The sequence below is a fragment of the Elgaria multicarinata genome, chromosome 2, assembly GCF_023053635.1.
Source record: "Elgaria multicarinata webbii isolate HBS135686 ecotype San Diego chromosome 2, rElgMul1.1.pri, whole genome shotgun sequence".
In the NCBI taxonomy this organism is placed as follows: Eukaryota; Metazoa; Chordata; class Lepidosauria; order Squamata; family Anguidae; genus Elgaria; species Elgaria multicarinata.
In genome coordinates this window covers 119,745,802-119,764,194 of record NC_086172.1, presented here as the reverse complement: position 1 = coordinate 119,764,194, position 18,393 = coordinate 119,745,802, and the positions used below count along the sequence as shown (strand labels likewise).

The following is an 18,393-nucleotide window of genomic DNA, read 5'->3' as shown; positions in this document are numbered from 1 at the left end:
CTTTTCAGGGGCAGGAGGGTTGGATTTAGTGTTCCCCTACTAGCTTCTCCACACCAAACAGCTGACTGGAACCATCGTGGCTTATTAATGGCCTATGGGAATTATTTTCAAAAACAGCTCAGAGTTGGCTTTCAATGGGTGTTTTGGAATACTCTTACAAACACATCATTTATAGGGTATACATTAGAAGCAATCAGACCTAAATCTTACCTATAAAATTCATCTGGAGCTGCCCTTTTCAGATGAAATCTGAAACTCCAGAGTTAATCCCATTGGTTAACTGCCAGCCACGTGGGTATACAAATGCAGACTTAGAAGTGTAAGAGGCCCTGAAGCCTGTGCCTTCCACACTGTGATCACTGACAAATTCTATCAGCATAGTATTTTTAGACGAAGTTAAAGTTGGGGGTATCTTTATTCCACAGGTCTTGTCCAGTAGCACCTTGTCCGATTTGCTGATCCCATCATATACCTTCACATAGTCAGCTGTACAACCTTCAGAGGATTGCAGGTCAAACACATCAAATGTCAAGGAAACCAGCTAATGGGTAGAGAAAATGGAAGCATCAAATGTGTTTTACTATTCTCTGATTCATATATTCTCCATTAGAACAAGGCCTAACCAAGCATAACGTTTTGAAGTGGACAGTAACTTAGCTTATCTGAGGAGTATGGGAACTGTTCTCACCATCCCCTTGTAGTGTACAGTAGTGTGTACTTGCTTGGGCCCAGGGGTATAAAGTTGTTCTTTGTGAGATAGTGTGGTGTAGTGGATAGAGTGTTGGAGTTGAGCCATCCATCCATTAAACTTCCTATTTGTCCTTGGCCTTCATCTCAGAGGACCGTTATGCCAATAAAATGGGATAGCCTGGCATAATTCCAAAAGGAAACTTTCATGTTCTGAAAGAATGATGGGATGTTTAAGGTGTTTAAATTCTGCAAGATAGTCATTGTTTGTCATAACCATATCTACCCACATACACACATCTGCATACATTGGATCTGATCCAGAGAACTGTTCACATTGTAGAAGGCTGCAAGCCACTTCACTCTGAGCTCCCCAGTCTGGGGACCAGAAGAATTTCACACTTCTGGTCCCCAGACCATCTCTCTCTGAAAAAGGGATTCCTATCTGAAGCCTTCCATAGCACCAGCTGAAAAGTTCCGGGTGTTCTGAGATTTCCCCCCTTGTGACTGGGGCTCAACTATGTAGTGGGTATGGGGTATTATTTCCATATTTTCTCAATGGCAACCCTGCCATATAGTTACCTCGTTTGCCTAGCGAGAACCTTATTAGGATATAGCTAGAAAAGAGTGCATAGCTGTGCATTACAAGGATGGAAGCATGGGCAATCACCTTTCTGAAGGGGTTTCCTGGGAGTCGAATAAGCCAAAGGCAGTTGGTATCACTTTGGTACTTTGATGGATAGTTGGCAGAGGTCAGTAAACCTTTGGAAGTGTGCAACACAGTACTACAATGACCTGATGGAAGAGCAGTAGCTGTATTAGTACAATGCCTCATCACAACAACAACAACAACACACAACAGAGGCATCTACCATAAACACCCCTGTGGGAAGGATTCCAGTAGAGGGAGGGAGGGAGGGAGGGAGGCAATCAAAATAGACCTCACGGCTTGCTCCAACTGGATCCCCGTCCCTCCATAGGGCCATCTACCACAAAGAGCCCTGTGGGAAGGACTCCAGGAGAAAGGGAGGTAGATGAGGACGATGCCGGACACCTGCTCCTTTTCCAGTTGGACTCTCCCTGCCCCACAGGTCCATTTCCCACCAACTGTCCTGAGGGAAGGATCCCTTTGGTTTTTTTTCTTGATGTGTTAATGTTGTTTATTGTAATTCTATTTTTGTTGTTGCTGTTGTTGTTTCTTGGTAAGATTTGTATCCTGAAAGGCGGTAGATAAACTGTGATAGATCAATCAATCAATCAATCAATCAATCAATCAATCATCATTTGTCTAGCACTTTCAAGTCTTTGAAGTGTTTCACATGCATAGCTAGCTGGATCCTTACAACAACCCTGAAAGCATGTAAGATAAGTATTATAAGGTGAGGAGAGAGACAGTTTCTTCTGCCTGTGGGGTAAGTTCTGTTGCATGAGGGGAAGTCCATCACACAACATTGGATATATATTTACTATTAACATTTATATACTGCCTTATTGGCTTGTTTGCTAAAATGCTATTAAGGTAGTATGCCCCAGGCCTCTATGCTAAATGTATCTTTGCTTTTTTCTCTCTCCAGGGCAGGATCTACACTATTGCTTTAAAATGTTTCATAACAGTAGTGACAACTGTTGGGGCCCAGGACACCCTCCAGATACAGTTTTCAAAATGTTTTCAAAGTGTCATATCCTGCTTGGTGTAGATCTGGCCCTCTCACACTTCTTTCTCTGTCCACGGCTTCTGCCTTCTCCATTCTCTTCCTTCAGCTTCCCTGACTCTGGGTTCCCTGTCTCTTAGCTCAGTTCTTATCTGCTGCTCAGCCTGCATGATACCAGTTCTCTTCTGCCAATTGCTGCAAGAGGCTTTACTACAACAACAACAACAACAACAACAACAACACAATTCCATGGCACATTATAGTTTAGAGAACTTGAAGGTAAAGAACATACTAGGCATGCTATTATGTTATACAAAATAGTGCCACTTTCTAGACACGGTTATTCAGGAATAATTAAAGTGCCTTAGCTAGCTCCTTTAGAGTACTGACTGGTTCTGACTGAAACTCAGAGTGGATTCACCACCCTACAGACATTAGAGCCACCGGCCTCCAGTGAGGTGAGGTTGGGACAGCAAATCTGTCTCTAATATTTTTCTCTGTCAAAACAAGTGCTCCTGTGGAGGGTGAACTACTTACTGCAGTTATACAGCCTGTTGATTTTGGCCACATCAAGGTTACTCAGTCCAGTACTGTGTCCGATAAGTACGGATTCATCTGGAATTGGAATAATAGTGGCCTCACCAGAGGTGTTAGAGAATTGTTTTCTGCAGAAAAATGAAACACATTTCCTTAAATTCAGTGGCTTCTTATATGGTGAAGGTATGGACCACAGTTGGCATTGCTTCCCCCTTCCCTTCCTTTGTTGCCATTGTTTCTGGTATCTGCACAAACTCCAGGGTCATTGGCCAGGCATGTCTATAAGCAGGAATTTTACTGCTCCTCCATCAGATTCCCAGGGAGAGGCACCCCTATACTTCCGGATGCTTTTAGCATACAGTCTCCAGTCCAGTTGCCTCCGTCAGCCTTTCTTTTTTTTAATTCTTCTCAGCCTGTTCAAACGTCATGATAACTTACCTACTGTGGATTGCATTTTTGAGTGATCCAAGGTGTGTTAACATGTCATGGGAGGCATTTCTCTGTCCACCCCCACAGTGGGAGAAGTAACCACCCACATTGCAGTGTTGATAACTGGCCCTGGACATGGTTTCTATGTTGTGTGGCAGGACCATCATCATTTGCTTCAGCCGCTCCACAGCGAAATCCCTTGGCCATAGAGATGGCCGCTTAGAGTGGCTGCCAGTTCTGGTGGCACTCTAGCCAGCGCGGACTTTTTCTATGGTTACTGTTGCATAGTGATGGCTGGAGCAGCTAGTGTAAGCCTTTCCCCTCTGCACTGGCCGCTGGGATAACTGGCGGTGGGATTGCATTTTTGAGTGATTGCAAGGTGTGTCAACATGTCATGGGAGGCATTTCTCTGTCCACCCCCACAATGGGAGAAGTAACCACCCACATTGCAGTGTTGATAACTGGCCCTGGACATGGTTTCTGTGTTGTGTGGCAGGACCATCATCATTTGCTTCAGCTGCTCCACAGTGAAATCCCTTGGCCATAGAGATGGCCACTTAGAGTGGCTGCCAGTTCTGGCGGCACTCTAGCCAGTGCGTACTTTTTCTATGGTCACTGTTGCATAGTGATGGCTGGAGCAGCTAGTGTAAGCCTTTCCCCTCTGCACTGGCCGCTGGGATAACTGGCGCTGGGAGGATATTACTTTATCCACGTGGGTCCCCCTCATGTGACAGACCGCCTTGTAGTAGTTTTCCCCTTCTTCACATGAGCATGTGAGCAAGCCCCCCTCTTTTTCTACCCCTCCCCTAAGTAGTGGTGCAGTGGGTACATTTTGAAGTTCAGATGCTCGTTATGACACTCCCCGTAGCCACGCCTCCAAAGAACAAGGTCGTTGCACTGATCTATATCAGCCAGCCAGTTCTAACAGTATTCATCTCCACCAGGAGCAGGACTTTTGTAAAGCTAATGGGTCTTCATCTCCCATTCAAGACCAAACCCCTGGAAAAACCTTTGCATGGCAACAAGAAGCAATATCTTACCCAGCTACTATAAGAATTGCAACTAAGCTCAGAAGAAACAAAGAAGTCTAGAGGGTTGAGGGGAGAGAGATAGCATCAGTATCCCTGCTAAGAAAAGAAGCCCTGGCACTGCGTCTCCACAACCCCTGGTTCCACTTCACCAAGGAAACCTCTAATCAGGGGAGCTCAGGATAGCTGTCCCACCTCTCTTTTTCTCATTCAAAACATTTAAAAGATTTTTGGAGTGAAACCACCTTTTAAGGAACATCCGCCAGTCATTCTTGCTCATAAACCTCATTTTCAAACCCTAGATTTTAAGCCAGCATTGCTCGAAGTCAAATCGTGATAGCCCTATGCACAGCAATCAGCAAACTGACAACAATGTATTTTTAAAAAAGAGGATTGCCAGCCCTATTTATAAACACCTTCTGCTTGCGGGAAGAACATTTCACATCAACTTACCTGCCATAATGCATTATTGAGGCATAGTCGTACTCAAGACCCAGGTTGTTCGACTTTGTCTTTTTCTCAAAGTTACGTCTAGCACCTGTGATGTATAATATTAAGCATTCAGAGGGGAGGTGGTAGTGGTTTTGGGGCGTTTCCTCCTAGCAAATGATGGCAACTGTTATCATTGATAAAACCAGCATTTTTGTGAAAGCAGAACCCAATTAGAAGATCAGGGATGTCCTAGATTGGGGTGTCCTACACAACAGCTGCTAGGGTTAAAAAAGCAAGTATTCTACATTAAAAGATGCACTTTTGTGTAACATGTCAATACTACATGCATATAATTTGTATACTATTTCTCAGGTTACAAAATTTGAAAATAAAGTGAACATCTGTAGAGGAGCTAAAAAGGAATAGACATTTGTTCTTGTAGAATCATGTAACTATGTCCACAGAAGTCATTGGTAGGACTCATAATACCTCCAGCAGTTATTTAGTACGAAGACTTATCTACCTGCAAATACTGTATCTTAATTGTCATATTTTGCTCCAAAGGAACCTGGAAACTTGGTTAGTCGCCTCAGAATCCCAAAATTTCTCTGGGGAGAGGGAATGACTGTAAAACCAGTTCAGGTATGCAGTGTAGATATGCCCCCAACACTTCTCTAATTTTCAGCAATGTCTAAAAGGGTTTTACTTGTTTTATTTCTTTTGCATAAGGAAATCTAAACAAATCACATTGGAAGGAAACAAACCATATTGGAAGGAGACAGGTGAAAATAAAAATCCAGTATTGGAATTCTGTTAAATATGGGATTTCTGGCAATGATATTATGCAACATCCTCAGGCTCTTCCTTTTCTCCCATCTTTCCCTTTTATCCTAGCTAGATCCTACTGCTGAAACCACATCTCAGAGAAGAGTATTTGCTGGAGAGGGACTAACATCAAGGGCTTGAGCATTTCCACTTGTCTCACACCACCCATCACCTTGGACCCTGAAAAAACTGCTGTCTGAAGACCAGTTCTAGAAGGGGTGCTTGGTAGAAAGAACTTGAGTAATGTCAAAACCGTGGGTAGATGGGGCTTGAAGAAGGACTGGCAATCTCTACCTCCCCAGGTGAGAAATAGTGAAGGAACTATGTGAGAGGATGCAGTTAAGAGCTGGAAGGAAGGTTGCCACAAGTGAGAGGCATGGATGCCAATCTGTGCTGGTAGGCTAATTGTGGAGAACCGTCATGTGAAATGGAAATGTATTTATATTTTTTTAAATATTACTGTATTGTGCTTTATTCTCTCTCTTGGGCCTAATCTACACCAAGCAGGATATTGCGCTATGAAAGTGGCATATGAAAGACAGGAGCCACACTACTGCTTTTTAGCGGTATTGAAGTGCACTGACAACGGTTGGGGCCCATTGACACATACCCATATACTGCTTTCATACCGCTATATCCTGCTTGGTGTAGATTAGGCCCTATTTAGGGCTCAGTTGTTGGATCAGTTTAGTTTATCTGTATGATTTTATTGGATATTATATATGTTGATATTTCTACTATGTATTTGACTGCCAACATTATGGTTATTTGTAATTGTTTTTAATATTGTTATATTTCTTGCTGTTCGATAACTTGTAAATTATATCTATTGTTCATCTGTTACGTTGTGAGATGCTTTGGGCACAATTTTGTGGGAAAGCGGCATACAAATACAAAGAGGAAGATGACACACTGGTGTCTGCTTGATTTCCCGCTCAGCCATTTTACTGAAGCTATGGATAGGGAAAGTATTATAGGCAATCACAATACATGATTTCTTGACTCTGCCTGGTCAAATAGTTATATTGTCAATGAAGTGGCTCCTGGATTACAGCATAATACAGGTATACATACGAGGACTAATGTATTGCCACATGATCTTCACATAGTTGTCTCTGTCACTTCTAGTATGCTCATGGATAAGACCCAGTGAATGTTCCAACTCATGCTCTATGACTCCCATCCACAAGCACCATGGCTTTTTCAAAGACAGTGTTTGGGCACCTCCAGTCCTTCCATGAAAAGACCAGCAGCTGAAAGAGACACAATTTGCCAAAAGAAAAAAGGTACTTATGAAGTATGATAGCAATCACAAACATTAGATCCCTTCAAACCACAGATGTCACAAGAGTATGAAAAATATACTTATTAATGTAATGTAAAGAATAAATGCAATCAAGTCAAGACTCCTCAGGAAGCCCACAGTCCCCATGAAGGTTCAATACTGGCACAATTTGGTATATTGATATAGTAAGCATGGAGTCCACACTGCATCGAAGCAGTATTCAGTAGAACTGTGCACAGGTGGCCTCTTGAAATTTCCCACCCTATTTGTGGGCAGAGAAATGGAAGGGACACAATTCTCAAACAGTTTATTGGAGGTGGAGTTCACAGTTAGCAGTGACTGTAGCACAGCTCCTTCCTTCCTTGTGTTGTAGTGGTGGTGGTGCTACCTCTGGAAGTGGCAACAGCAGCAAATGTGTTGGCAGCCTGGCACCATTTTACATTCTTCACCATGCCCATGCATTCAAGGGCACTGTGGGGAAGGTGAGGAGAAGGAAGCCACCACAGAAATGGGAAAGAAAATTAGGCAGTGGCAAAGGGGGTAGTGTGCGCTTTTTCTTTCTATTCTACATCTCTCCATTGTTTTACAGCCACCCAGGCTGCCTGCACTTTCTAATCTGAAAAAGCTCTATGGGACCAATTGCCTCTTGATGCCTTCCCCTGGAATTTAGTTGTAGTGTGGGAAGCTGAGGAAGTGAAAGACAGCACAGTCACACACACTTCTCGGCCACCTTATAAGTAAAGTAAGCACACAGTCACTGAACCCAGCCCATGAGAATTCCTCTAAAATTTTCTTTGAATTTCTTTTCGAAAGCAGTTAACGAGAACCGTTAAAAAAAGTGGAAGAAATTTTCAGCACAGCTCTAGTATCTAGTAGCAACCATCAGGGGATCCACCATGAGCGTAAACCATGACAATCTCTATTGGGAAGTAATACCATAGTGGGACTTACCCATCACCAGAGATAATATTTAAATAGTCATTTTCTTCTTTTCGCTCCACAAAATCAATGCAAGTCAATGTTTCAAACTCGGTCATGGATTTTTGAATCTTATCTCTGTCTTTTTGTGCTGCAGGGAGGAAAAGAGTTTAACTACTTCAGCCTTCCTGCTTACCAATCCCAAATATGTTTATTCAGAAGTTCAGTGGGTTTTACTGCCTAATATACTGACTTATTCATTCAGTCTTAAATGTATGGATGCACTATTAGGGATTCAGGTGATATAATTTCAGGAATTGACAAATTCCTAATGCTTTCTGAAAACTGGAATAATAATGTGTAATGTGATTTAGTAGCCATATCAGAAATCATTTCTCTTTGCTTAAAACAGTGTCTGAAAGAACTGATTGGAAATGGAGTAGTTCAGTTCCCAAGTTGCCAAGGGGAAAAATGCTGTTAATTAGGGTGACCCTATGGAAAGGAGGACAGGGCTCCTGTACCTTTAATAGTTGTATAGCAAAGGAAATCTCAGAAGGTGTCATTGGTATGCATACAGCATTTTGTGAAATTCCCTCTTCATCACAACAGATAAAGCTGCACAAGCCCTGTCCTCTTGACCGGAGACAAAAGAGGGAAGGGCTCTTGCAGCTTTACCTGTTGTGATGAGGAGGGACTTTCACCAGGTGCTGCATGCATACAAAAGATACCTGGCCCCCATCTTTATGGAGGCACTTTGGCACTGCCTGGCGCCTTGCACCCGCACTTGCCTTCCTTCCTGGCATCTGCACGGGAAGGAAGGCAAGTGTGATTTTTCCTGCCTTGCGCCTCTTGAAAAGTTTAAAAATACTGGGGCGGGGGCAGGAAAGGAACGGGGCCGTTTCTCCCCCACTTTTTTTAATTTAATGAGCTCTATCTGCGGAGCTCCACAGATTCATATAATTAGAAATAAAAACAGGGGAAGGAACGAGGCACCCAGACGAGGACGCGATAAGGACTGGAGACCGAGCAGCGTCTCCTTCCTCTGGCTCTCCATTCCTCTCCACCCACCCACATTTATTTTATTATTTGTTTCTGCAGCACTCTGTAGATAGAGATCATAAAATTTAAAAGGGGGGAAGGAACGGCACTGTTCCTCTCCTCTCCCCCCCCCCATTTTATTTTACTTTTTTAGAAGTGCAGGGCCACCTCTGCTGTCAAAAAAGTCGGGGTAAGCGCCCAACTTTTATGGAGCGGAGTTTCCAGGGTTTGCCCCTGGACGGCTTTGCAATGTAGATGACTTGCCGCTACTGCAAACCCTGGGGCAAACCCTTCGCGTAGACATGCCCCTGCTCATATTTCCTTTTCTATACAACCGTTAAAGATACAGCAGCCCTGTCCTCCTTTTCATATGGTCACCCTATGTTTACTCAGCCAGTGGTCTGAGAAAGAGGAGAGGCCTCGTAGGCCTCTTCAGTCTTTGAGGGGCCCTCCTGGCCTAGTACCTGGTCAGGTGTACTATTTTTTCCATTTGGAGGATAGATATGAGGACAGACATTGGAGGTAATCAAGGATGTGACCACAGAATAGAGGGAGAGGACGTGTGCCTACCTCTATTCCACTTGGAAGAATATGACCACTGGTGTTCACGGAGACTAGCACAGTTATCCCCAACTTGGTGCCTACAGGGACCTCCAACAGCACCCATAATGCCCTCCACTATCTGCTCCCTTCAAAGATTTATTTTTAATAATAAAAAAACCTTGAAAAACATTAGAGTGCCAGGGTCTCATTCCTAGGGTGACCATATTTGGGAAACCAAAAAAGAGGACACCTAGTGTGTGTGTGGGGAAACAGCTTTCTGAGTCCTGCAGAAAGTACGTTATTCCCCCGCCACCTTAAAGAACCCGATTGGAGTGGAGGAAGGGAAAGGATTTCATTCTGCACCACCACCATCCACTCCTTTTCTATAATGTCCATGAATGACCCACTTTCCCCTTTAAGACCTCAATTGGAGCTCAGGGTGGGCGAATGATGTGCCTCAATAAAGCATGTCATTCCCTCCTGCCATGCTAATGGCAGCCTTAAAGAGGAAGGTGTATCATTCCAGGACATTATTGAAAATTATAGAAAATCCCCCCTGACACCATGGAAAGAACAAAAACCAGGACAAATCCGGGGAAATCCTGACAGTTGGTCACCCTACTCATTCCTATCTCACTGTTTTCCCTCCCCACTCCTAGCCTCTAATCATGTTTCTTCTCTCCCCCTTTACCTTGCTATTTCCCCTTCCCTCACAGCCTCTCGCCTCTCTATTACTCCCCCTCCATCATTACTTTTGACTAGCCAGGCCCTTACAGCAGCCATTATGTGTCTAGCTCCATCCTCCAGAGGAGCCATTTTGTGTTGGTGCCCACAACAGTTTCTCAAATCTCCTACCTTGATTCCACTCAGAAGACTATGATCAGGGTGCTCATAAAGGTCCAAAAAGGTTGGGGATCCCTGGTCTAGCATACTGAAGATACATGTTTGCCGCCTCAGCAACAACTAGGGCCTGATAGCAATCATAGTATAGACTTTTTTTCTCCCTTAAAGCTGCACCCTTGGGTGGAGAGGTTTGGAGTTTGGAGCTACCTGACATCTCTGAGCACTAATTCATGGGAAGGGGAGGCAGGGGGTGGTGAGGTCTTCCCTGAGCAGGTGTCTGGATGCTGATGCCCTGCATTGCTGAATGAGGTCAGCACCCTTTGCCCATACAGGACGTTGCTGGTCAGTCAGCTGTCCCAGGCTTCCACTGCTATAGCGCAATGCCTGCAGAGAAGGCTTTCCCCCCTTGTGTTGTTGTTGTTTTTTACAAAAAAACCACAAGCTATTAATATGTAAAATATACAGACATTACAGTTAATTGCTTACATTGTCTCATTATGGGTGGTGGTAATGACACTATATATTATGGTTCACACACACCCTTCCCCATTTATCATTCAGTGGTGGTCCCGGCCCTGCCGTTAGGCAGAGCAGAGCAAGGCAGTGGCTTCAGGTGGCAAATACTGTAGAAAAATGAGCCACAGTGATGGAGGACAGAGCTCTGTGTGTTATTCAGCCTGCTCTATGCCCCCTAAGCTCCCTGCTGCCCTCAGATGTGGTGGAGGACATTGTCCCTTTGCCAGTGTCAAAGGAAGATTCAACTCCCAATTTGGTTGGCCTCTGCACTCATTGTGCCTTTTTTCTCAAGCAGCTAAGAGCTCCATCCAATGAGTGTTTTATTGCATGCTCATTGCTGGGCATTCATGGAGTTTGCTCAGGTCCCTCACATGATGTTGTCTGCCTCCCACGCCCCTTCTGGCCTTCCTTGCGTGACAAAAAAACCCCTCGTTAAGTCCGAAGTTTTTTAAAACACAGAATTGCTGCTCTCTCCTGCTTTGTGCAGAAGAAGCAGCGCCATTAGAACAGCGGACTCCATGGGCCTCCTGCTCGATCTGTACTTCCTCTTTTGAAAGAGGAAGTAACTAAGGAATGAAAACACAGGCGGAGAAGTGACGGCAGGGAGCGTGTTTCCCCCTGGTGTGATGGAGCTCTAAATGTATTGGGTGCTCCTGTTCTGTGAAGGCAGCTACATAAGAAGTGCCCTGCTGGATCAGACCAAGGGTCCATCTAGTCCAGCACTCTGTTCACACAGTGGCCAGCCAGCTGTTGACCAGGGACCAACAAGGCAGGAAATGGTGCAACAGCACCCTCCCACCCATGTCCCCCAGCAACTGGTGCACACAGGCTTACTGCCTCGATATTGGAGGTAGCATATAACTATCAAGGCTAGTAGCCATTGATAGCCTTCTCCTTCAGGAATTTAACAACCACCTTTTAAAGCCAGCACAGATTCCTTGTGCTGGCAGCCATATTGATAGCTTCAAAGAGAAGAAAATTTTGCAAACTGCTGCTGACAACTCCAAGATCTGAGTTAATTATTGTAAGCACACTCCTATGTGAAGACTGTTGCCTAAATATTATGGGTTCAATTGAGACTCAGAGTAGACTCATTGAAAACAATGGGACTCAAGTTAGCTTTGAGTAACTTGCCCCATTTATATCATTGGGTCTATTCTAAGGCAGGATCTACATTACTGCTTTAAAACAGTTTATAACAGAAGTGACAACTGTTGAGGCCCAGGACACACTCCATACACTGTTTTCAAACCATTTTCAAAGTGTCATATCCTGCTTGGTGTAGATCTGGCCCTAAGTCTGGATCCAACCCTATGAACCTATGGGGTAAGTAGACAACTCGAGGCAAAAAAATGTCTTTAACTAGTAAAATCCAGAAACAATACATTATAGGACGGAGTGGGGATAAGAAAAAGGAAAGCAAACGCACCAAAATCAGAGGAGATGATGTAGGGGATCTGAACAATTCCATCGCTGGATTGGGGCCAGTAACAAGCATCAGTTGCACAGAACATTGCGCTGCGGCTGCGTCTCACTGCAATGTCACCTTCTACCAAGTTCTGCTGGCTCACTGTGCAGGCAAGAGAAAGAGCCAGAGAATGTGACTGGAAAATGGATAACCAGAGAGAAGAGAAGTGGGGAAATCTATATAGGAGAAGGAAAGTGAAGGGGCTTAGAGACAGAGAGCTCAGACTGGGGAAAGCAATACATCCTGGGGTAAAGTTCTTGCAGTCTGAAGATGTGGAAGGAAGAATATCAGAAAATAGTGGGAGAAGCAAGGTTTGATCTACGGTAAAAGACTCAGAAGGGGAAGAGGTGGAGAATAATGTATTCTTAGGGCCAAATTAGATGTGACCTTAAATGCATCTTTGCATTTAATGTGTACTTTTTTAAAAAATGCAAATAGCAGCAATGGGCAGGGAGGGCAGAATAATTGTTGAGAATTTAGCAGGCACCAAGGGGGAATTTAACCCTTTCCTCCCTGTTGTGGTCCTGAGGACAATCCCTCTTCTGAGACTTATTAGCTTTTAGGGAAGTAATTTGCAGCAGAGAAGAAATGGGTTAAGTTCCTCCCTCTATCAGTTCCTTCCCCACTTCTGCAATGGCTGCTTTTTGTGTGTGTGTATATGATAATGCATCCATCTAGTTTGGCCCCTAATATGAATATATATTACAAGACTTCCATGCATACATAGCATTTCAGTAATGCGTTTCAAATTACTTAAACGAAAGCATCCACTTAAAAACAAAACAAAAACCTGTACAAAACCATATAAATAAATGGGCACCCAAAGTTATGGCTGGAAATGTCTGCAGAATATTACCATTTGAAATATGATGGGTATTCATAAGCAATTCAGATTTTAATGGGCATGAGCTTGAGTCTCCTAAGGGTCTCTGGCTTTTCTGAGTTTGCCAAGAGGAATGCAGAAGTGGCAGATAAGTGATAGAATTGAGCAAACACAGAAAACACCTGGAAGATGTGAAATGGTAGAGGGGTGTTGTTGGTTTTTGGCAGAAAGGGCAGGATATTAAAGAAAGACAAATTGTTTTCTCACAGTTACCTGCATTAGCGTTCAGAATCAGGCCAAAAACATTATCCACCTCAGCATCTGGTTCAGTCTCTGCAGAGAAATCAATGGTTGCCAGCTCAGTTCAGGGTTTTCAAGGAATATATACAACAGCCTTGCCCAACTTGGTGCCCACCAGATGTGCTGGACTTCAACTCCAGATACCATTGATGAGAACTGTAGTCCAACACATCAGGAGGGTGAAACCTGATATAAAAGCTCCAAGCAGAGAAAGCCCAAGGCACTGGGTTGCCTGGGGCAGAGAAGGTGCCGCCTCCCACCCCACCCTGCCACCTTGTTCTGTTCTAACCAGACTGCTACAGTTGAATCTGACTCCACCACTGGAGGGCCAGCATCCTCCACTGCACAGCGGACTGGCTTGAAGCAGGTTGGGGGGGGGGGGGGCAACCACAGCTCTGTCCTCCAGCACCTTGTTGCCAGTGAAGGCTGATGCTCCAATGTCAGCGGAGCAGGGAATCCCCTCTGAATTTCAGTCAGGGCCAGTCAGAACTCTTTAAGACTTTAGAGTTCTCACTGGTTCTGACTCAGAGTGGATTCAACACCCCAATTACATTCAGGGAGGAAGGAGGACATCACACCTCGACATTTTTTTTTAAAAAAAAGACATGCAAAAGTAAGTAAAAAAAAAAAAGGCCCACCCCCACTCCACTCCACCCCCGATGGCCCTGGACTCTTCCCATACTAGCTCCTTCCCTCTGATGACCCCCATTATTCACAGGGAACAGGGAAGAATCCAGAATGGGCGGCCACACCACCTGTGGTCCTTGGGATCATCCTGGGACCATGGGAAAGAAAGGGTATGGCGATATCCCAGGGAAATGCAAGATCTTCCCTCCCTGCTCCTGGGATCTCCTGTCCATCATGTGGACGGATAGGGACGATCCCGGGATGATCCCAGGGATATCGCCTGGTGTAGACATGCCCAAGGCCATCTAGCCAATGTCTTGGTACCTTGATTTTATCAATCCAATTTCTTACACTGCTTCTGTTTTAATTTGCTGTATGGTCTATGTTTTATTGCTTTCTAGTTTTCAGTTTCTTAAACTGCTTTGTTATGTATTTTATGACAGGACAATGGAATAATAACAACAACAACAACAACAACAACAACAACAACAACAACAACAATACATTGAGGATAAAACTATCAGTGGCTACTATATGCTTCCTCCAGTATCAGAGGCAGAATACCTACATACCCCAGTTGAGCAGAATGTTGGACTAGATGAACCCCTGGTCTGATCCAGCATGGATCTTATGTTCCTACGTTCTTAATTTGAAGCAGAAGCACCCTCACAGTTCACCAATGCCTGCCTGAACCCCCACTTACCAAATACAATACACTTGGCAAGGATCCAGTATGAATTAAAACCAAACATACTTATACATTCATAAAGGGGCAATAATGTCTCTCAAGGTAACTTTATATTGTGTTGACTTTCTCCCAGCATGATGGCAAATTTGATTTAGCCCAAAAACGTATCAGCAAACCGTTGAATGTCATTCTAGGAACTGCCTAGTCATCCCAAGTAAACCATATAGAACTTTCATTATCAACACATTCCTGAGTTTCTAAAAGGTCTTTGCACCAGAGCACAGAAAATATTAGGCTTGGTATATGTTAATCTTGAAATAAAGGTAGAGTCAAGAGATGTATGTCTTATTATTTAATCTTATAGTAAATGTATGCCTCCTTGAAGGAAAGACAGGTCTAACCATTTATATATCCTTTATAACAATTTTACTGTAAATTTATTAGTTAGAATACATACCATGTTCACCTTGTTCATCTTTCTCATCAGAGATCTATAATAATAATAATAATAATAATAATAATAATAATAATAATAATAATAATAATAATAATAAGCAAACTAATGCATATTCCTACAAACACAAAGAGGATTTGTTGGACAAAGATACATTTGCAGAGATTCAAATCCCCTACTCACTAAGAAAAAATTGAAAAGTTTTTCTTGAATCCAGAGAAATGTTTTCGTATGTCAGATGCCTTTCCCCATCAGCTGCTCATAAATACTATATATTCCTGTGATAGTTCAAATGTGTCTAATTTGACACTTTTAAGGTGCAATCCTATGCATATTTAGACACAAAAAGTCCTACAACTCCCAGCATTCCCCAGCCAGCAGATGCTGGGGGTTGTAGGACATTTTTCTGTATAAACATGCATAAGGTTATTATTATTATTATTATTATTTATTTATATAGCACCATCGATGTAGATAAGTTGCACCCTTACTAGATGAACACAAAGAACACCAAATTCATCCATTTAATATGTAGTGATCAGCTAAGTGCCAAGTAGGACAAATCACAATTGCCTGGTCTATTACTATTGTCATGTCTATTGACTTCATTCTCCCTGGGAAGAGCCAGGGCCAAAGCATCACTCCTGACTAAGTTGCCCCTAGAATATAATAGGCTCAAGTGTTGTTGTTGTTTTACCTGAATAGGATTCCCTTGAGTGAAATAGAAGAGGAATTCAAGGAGGACAATAGCAATTTTCAGATGCATCTTCAAGTTAGTAATTTCTTTTTTGCTGAAAGAGTCTTTACTCTCTCTGTCTCGCTCTCTACATCAGAGAGATGTAGTCCAGTAAGTGGGGAGGAAGAGAGATTAAGGAGAGAAAAGGGGGACGCAGAAAGAGAGAGAGAGAGAGAAATGGGAAGGAGAGAGGGACTCGTTTTGGCTCTGGCCCAGCTCACCGGTAACTTCAGCTTGCCTACCACCAGTGTGTCATCCCCCCACAACAGCCTACCCCGAGGGAATGCAACGTTATAGTCACATATATACCTGCTCTATACATTTACATACTGACAAAAGGATTGCCCACTGATTGGTGCTTGAGCAAAGAAGCAATGCTGAATTTTGCACGGAGTGAGAAACCCCTTAGGAATGGCTTCAGGGTTGTGACTTTTTAAAGAACTGAACAGCTCAATATTACTGAATTTAGCAGGAAGTGTTTAAACTGTATTAAGAAGAAAAACAGGATTCCAACATTAAAATGCTTGGATATTAAGTATCTCAACCAACACACCAGTTTATGCAGTTACAGGTTTAGGTACTAATTACAGTGTGGGAATGGATGTTATAATTTAGTACATCGATGGGGGGGAAATCCTGTGTTCAGCAATATATCAAAGTAAATATTTATGTACTCAAGTCCTATGATCTCTGCTTCTAGAGAGAGGGCTCCTAGCTCTGCCAGTCTAAATGCATTGTGCAATTGCTCCCTCTTAAATCTGTTTTTGTTTTTGTTTTTATGGAAAGAAAAAAGACAGAAGAAGGGGGTTTGAAAACATAAGTAGCAATATCATTTCCAATTCCATATATTCATACTTACATTCCATACTTAATCAACTGCTCAGTGACTGATCATTGATGCATGAAAGGTTCTGCCATAATGTGTTCATCTTTAAGAACAACATGACTCAATATTGTTCTTGCTGCAACAAATTCTACCTGTCTGGAAGTGACTCATACACATATAGCTCATTTTAAGAGGACCTGATGCATTAGGGACCTTGATCATGCACCAGGTGGATCTGGAAACAAATTCCATTGATTTCATATGTGTTCTTCAATTACTAACTTAAAATTCATAAAAATTGTTTCCATTTTTAAAAAACCCATTTCAAGATGATATAGTGTTACGGGGACCTTAATTTTAAACATATGTCCTTATTGGAAGTAAATTCCATGGACCCGATTCCCTATGTGTGCTTCAGTTACTAGTACAATAAACATTCATAAAGCAGAGTTCCAATATTTTTTTTTCTTTTCAGAAGTACATGAAGGTGTCACATGCCTTTTATTTAATATGTTCCTGGACCATAGTCTTTCCTGTTCCAAATAATACTGATGACACATGATCCCAGGAGTTTTCCTTTCCCTCTCTCATACAACCTGGCATCAGTACATTCAAATTAACATGCTTTGGCATTCAGTTAGAAAAACAGTGGTTATTCTCTATATGTTAAGGTCCAAATATGAAACACTATGTGTTTACTGCATGCTCTCTGTTTAACTCTGATTTCAGAACATAAAGGAACACTTTGAGCAGGGGTTATGGGAGTTGTAGTACAACAACATCTGAATGGCCACAGCTTTCCCATCCCTGCTCTAAGTTCAAAATCCAAAGAGTCAATCAAAGTGTTCCAAACACAGAGGATAGTTCCTAAGATCTCTACTTCCAAATGCACCCTACCTAGTGTCACCTGATAAGCTACTGTCAAAAGAACCTAAGAAGAGCCATTTAGTCCAGCATTCTGTTCACATAGTGGCCAACCAAGTAGGAAACCCAAATGGTAGACATGAGTGCAACAGCACCCTCCTGCCCATGTTCCCCAGCAACTGGTGTACATAGGGATACTCCCTCTGATACTGAAGATAGCATATAGCCATCAGGACTAGCAGCCATTGATAGCCGTCTCCTCCAATTGCCTTTTGAAGCCATCCAAACTAGTCACCGTCACTATACGTTGCGGAAGTGAATTCCATAGTTTACCTATGCACTGTGTCAAAATATAGGGAAATGTCTGATGATGTCCCTAACATGTAAGAACATAAGTTGTTGTATACTATAAGAAACTCTTTGGATCCAGACATATAACAAATATAACATCGAAGAGTAAATCAGATGTGAACTGAAACAAATGGTTTAGAATCTTGGATAATCATTCCCCCACCCATAGAACCGACGCAGAAAACATTATGTGCTACTTCCTAGTGCACATGTATTTATTTCTAACAATATTTATGTACCACCTTTCAACCCTCAAAAGGGCTCCCAAGGCAATTAAGATATTAGTCATGACTATAGCAATTCTCAATTGTGTCCATCTGATTTACAAGTTATCTGTTTGCCTCCTTGGCTCAATTTATGCTGGAATTACAGAATATCTGGGTGATGTTCAATCTCAAAAAAGAATTGAGTGGGAACCTTGAATTGACTCAGTATAAACATGGCAACAATTTTTTTTATGAAAACATTATGTGACTGTGCTGCAAGTTTGTGGGTCAAGCTCACAGCCAGGCTGGGTTTCCAC

The 18,393-nt window shown here is 42.8% G+C and overlaps 1 protein-coding gene across 1 annotated transcript; it reads right to left on the bottom strand.

Annotated features, from left to right (window-relative positions):
* Window positions 1-238: 238 nt before the first annotated feature.
* Window positions 239-14,703, bottom strand: LOC134393403 (astacin-like metalloendopeptidase). Its single transcript, XM_063118431.1, has 9 exons — window positions 14,655-14,703; window positions 13,298-13,357; window positions 12,163-12,303; window positions 7,827-7,944; window positions 6,665-6,843; window positions 4,787-4,871; window positions 2,877-3,004; window positions 1,358-1,482; window positions 239-541 (listed from the first exon to the last, which is right to left on the bottom strand). The coding sequence occupies exons 1-9, from the start codon at window positions 14,701-14,703 to the stop codon at window positions 239-241; spliced, it is 1,188 nt and encodes a 395-aa protein (XP_062974501.1).
* Between the last annotated feature and the right edge of the window lie 3,690 nt (window positions 14,704-18,393).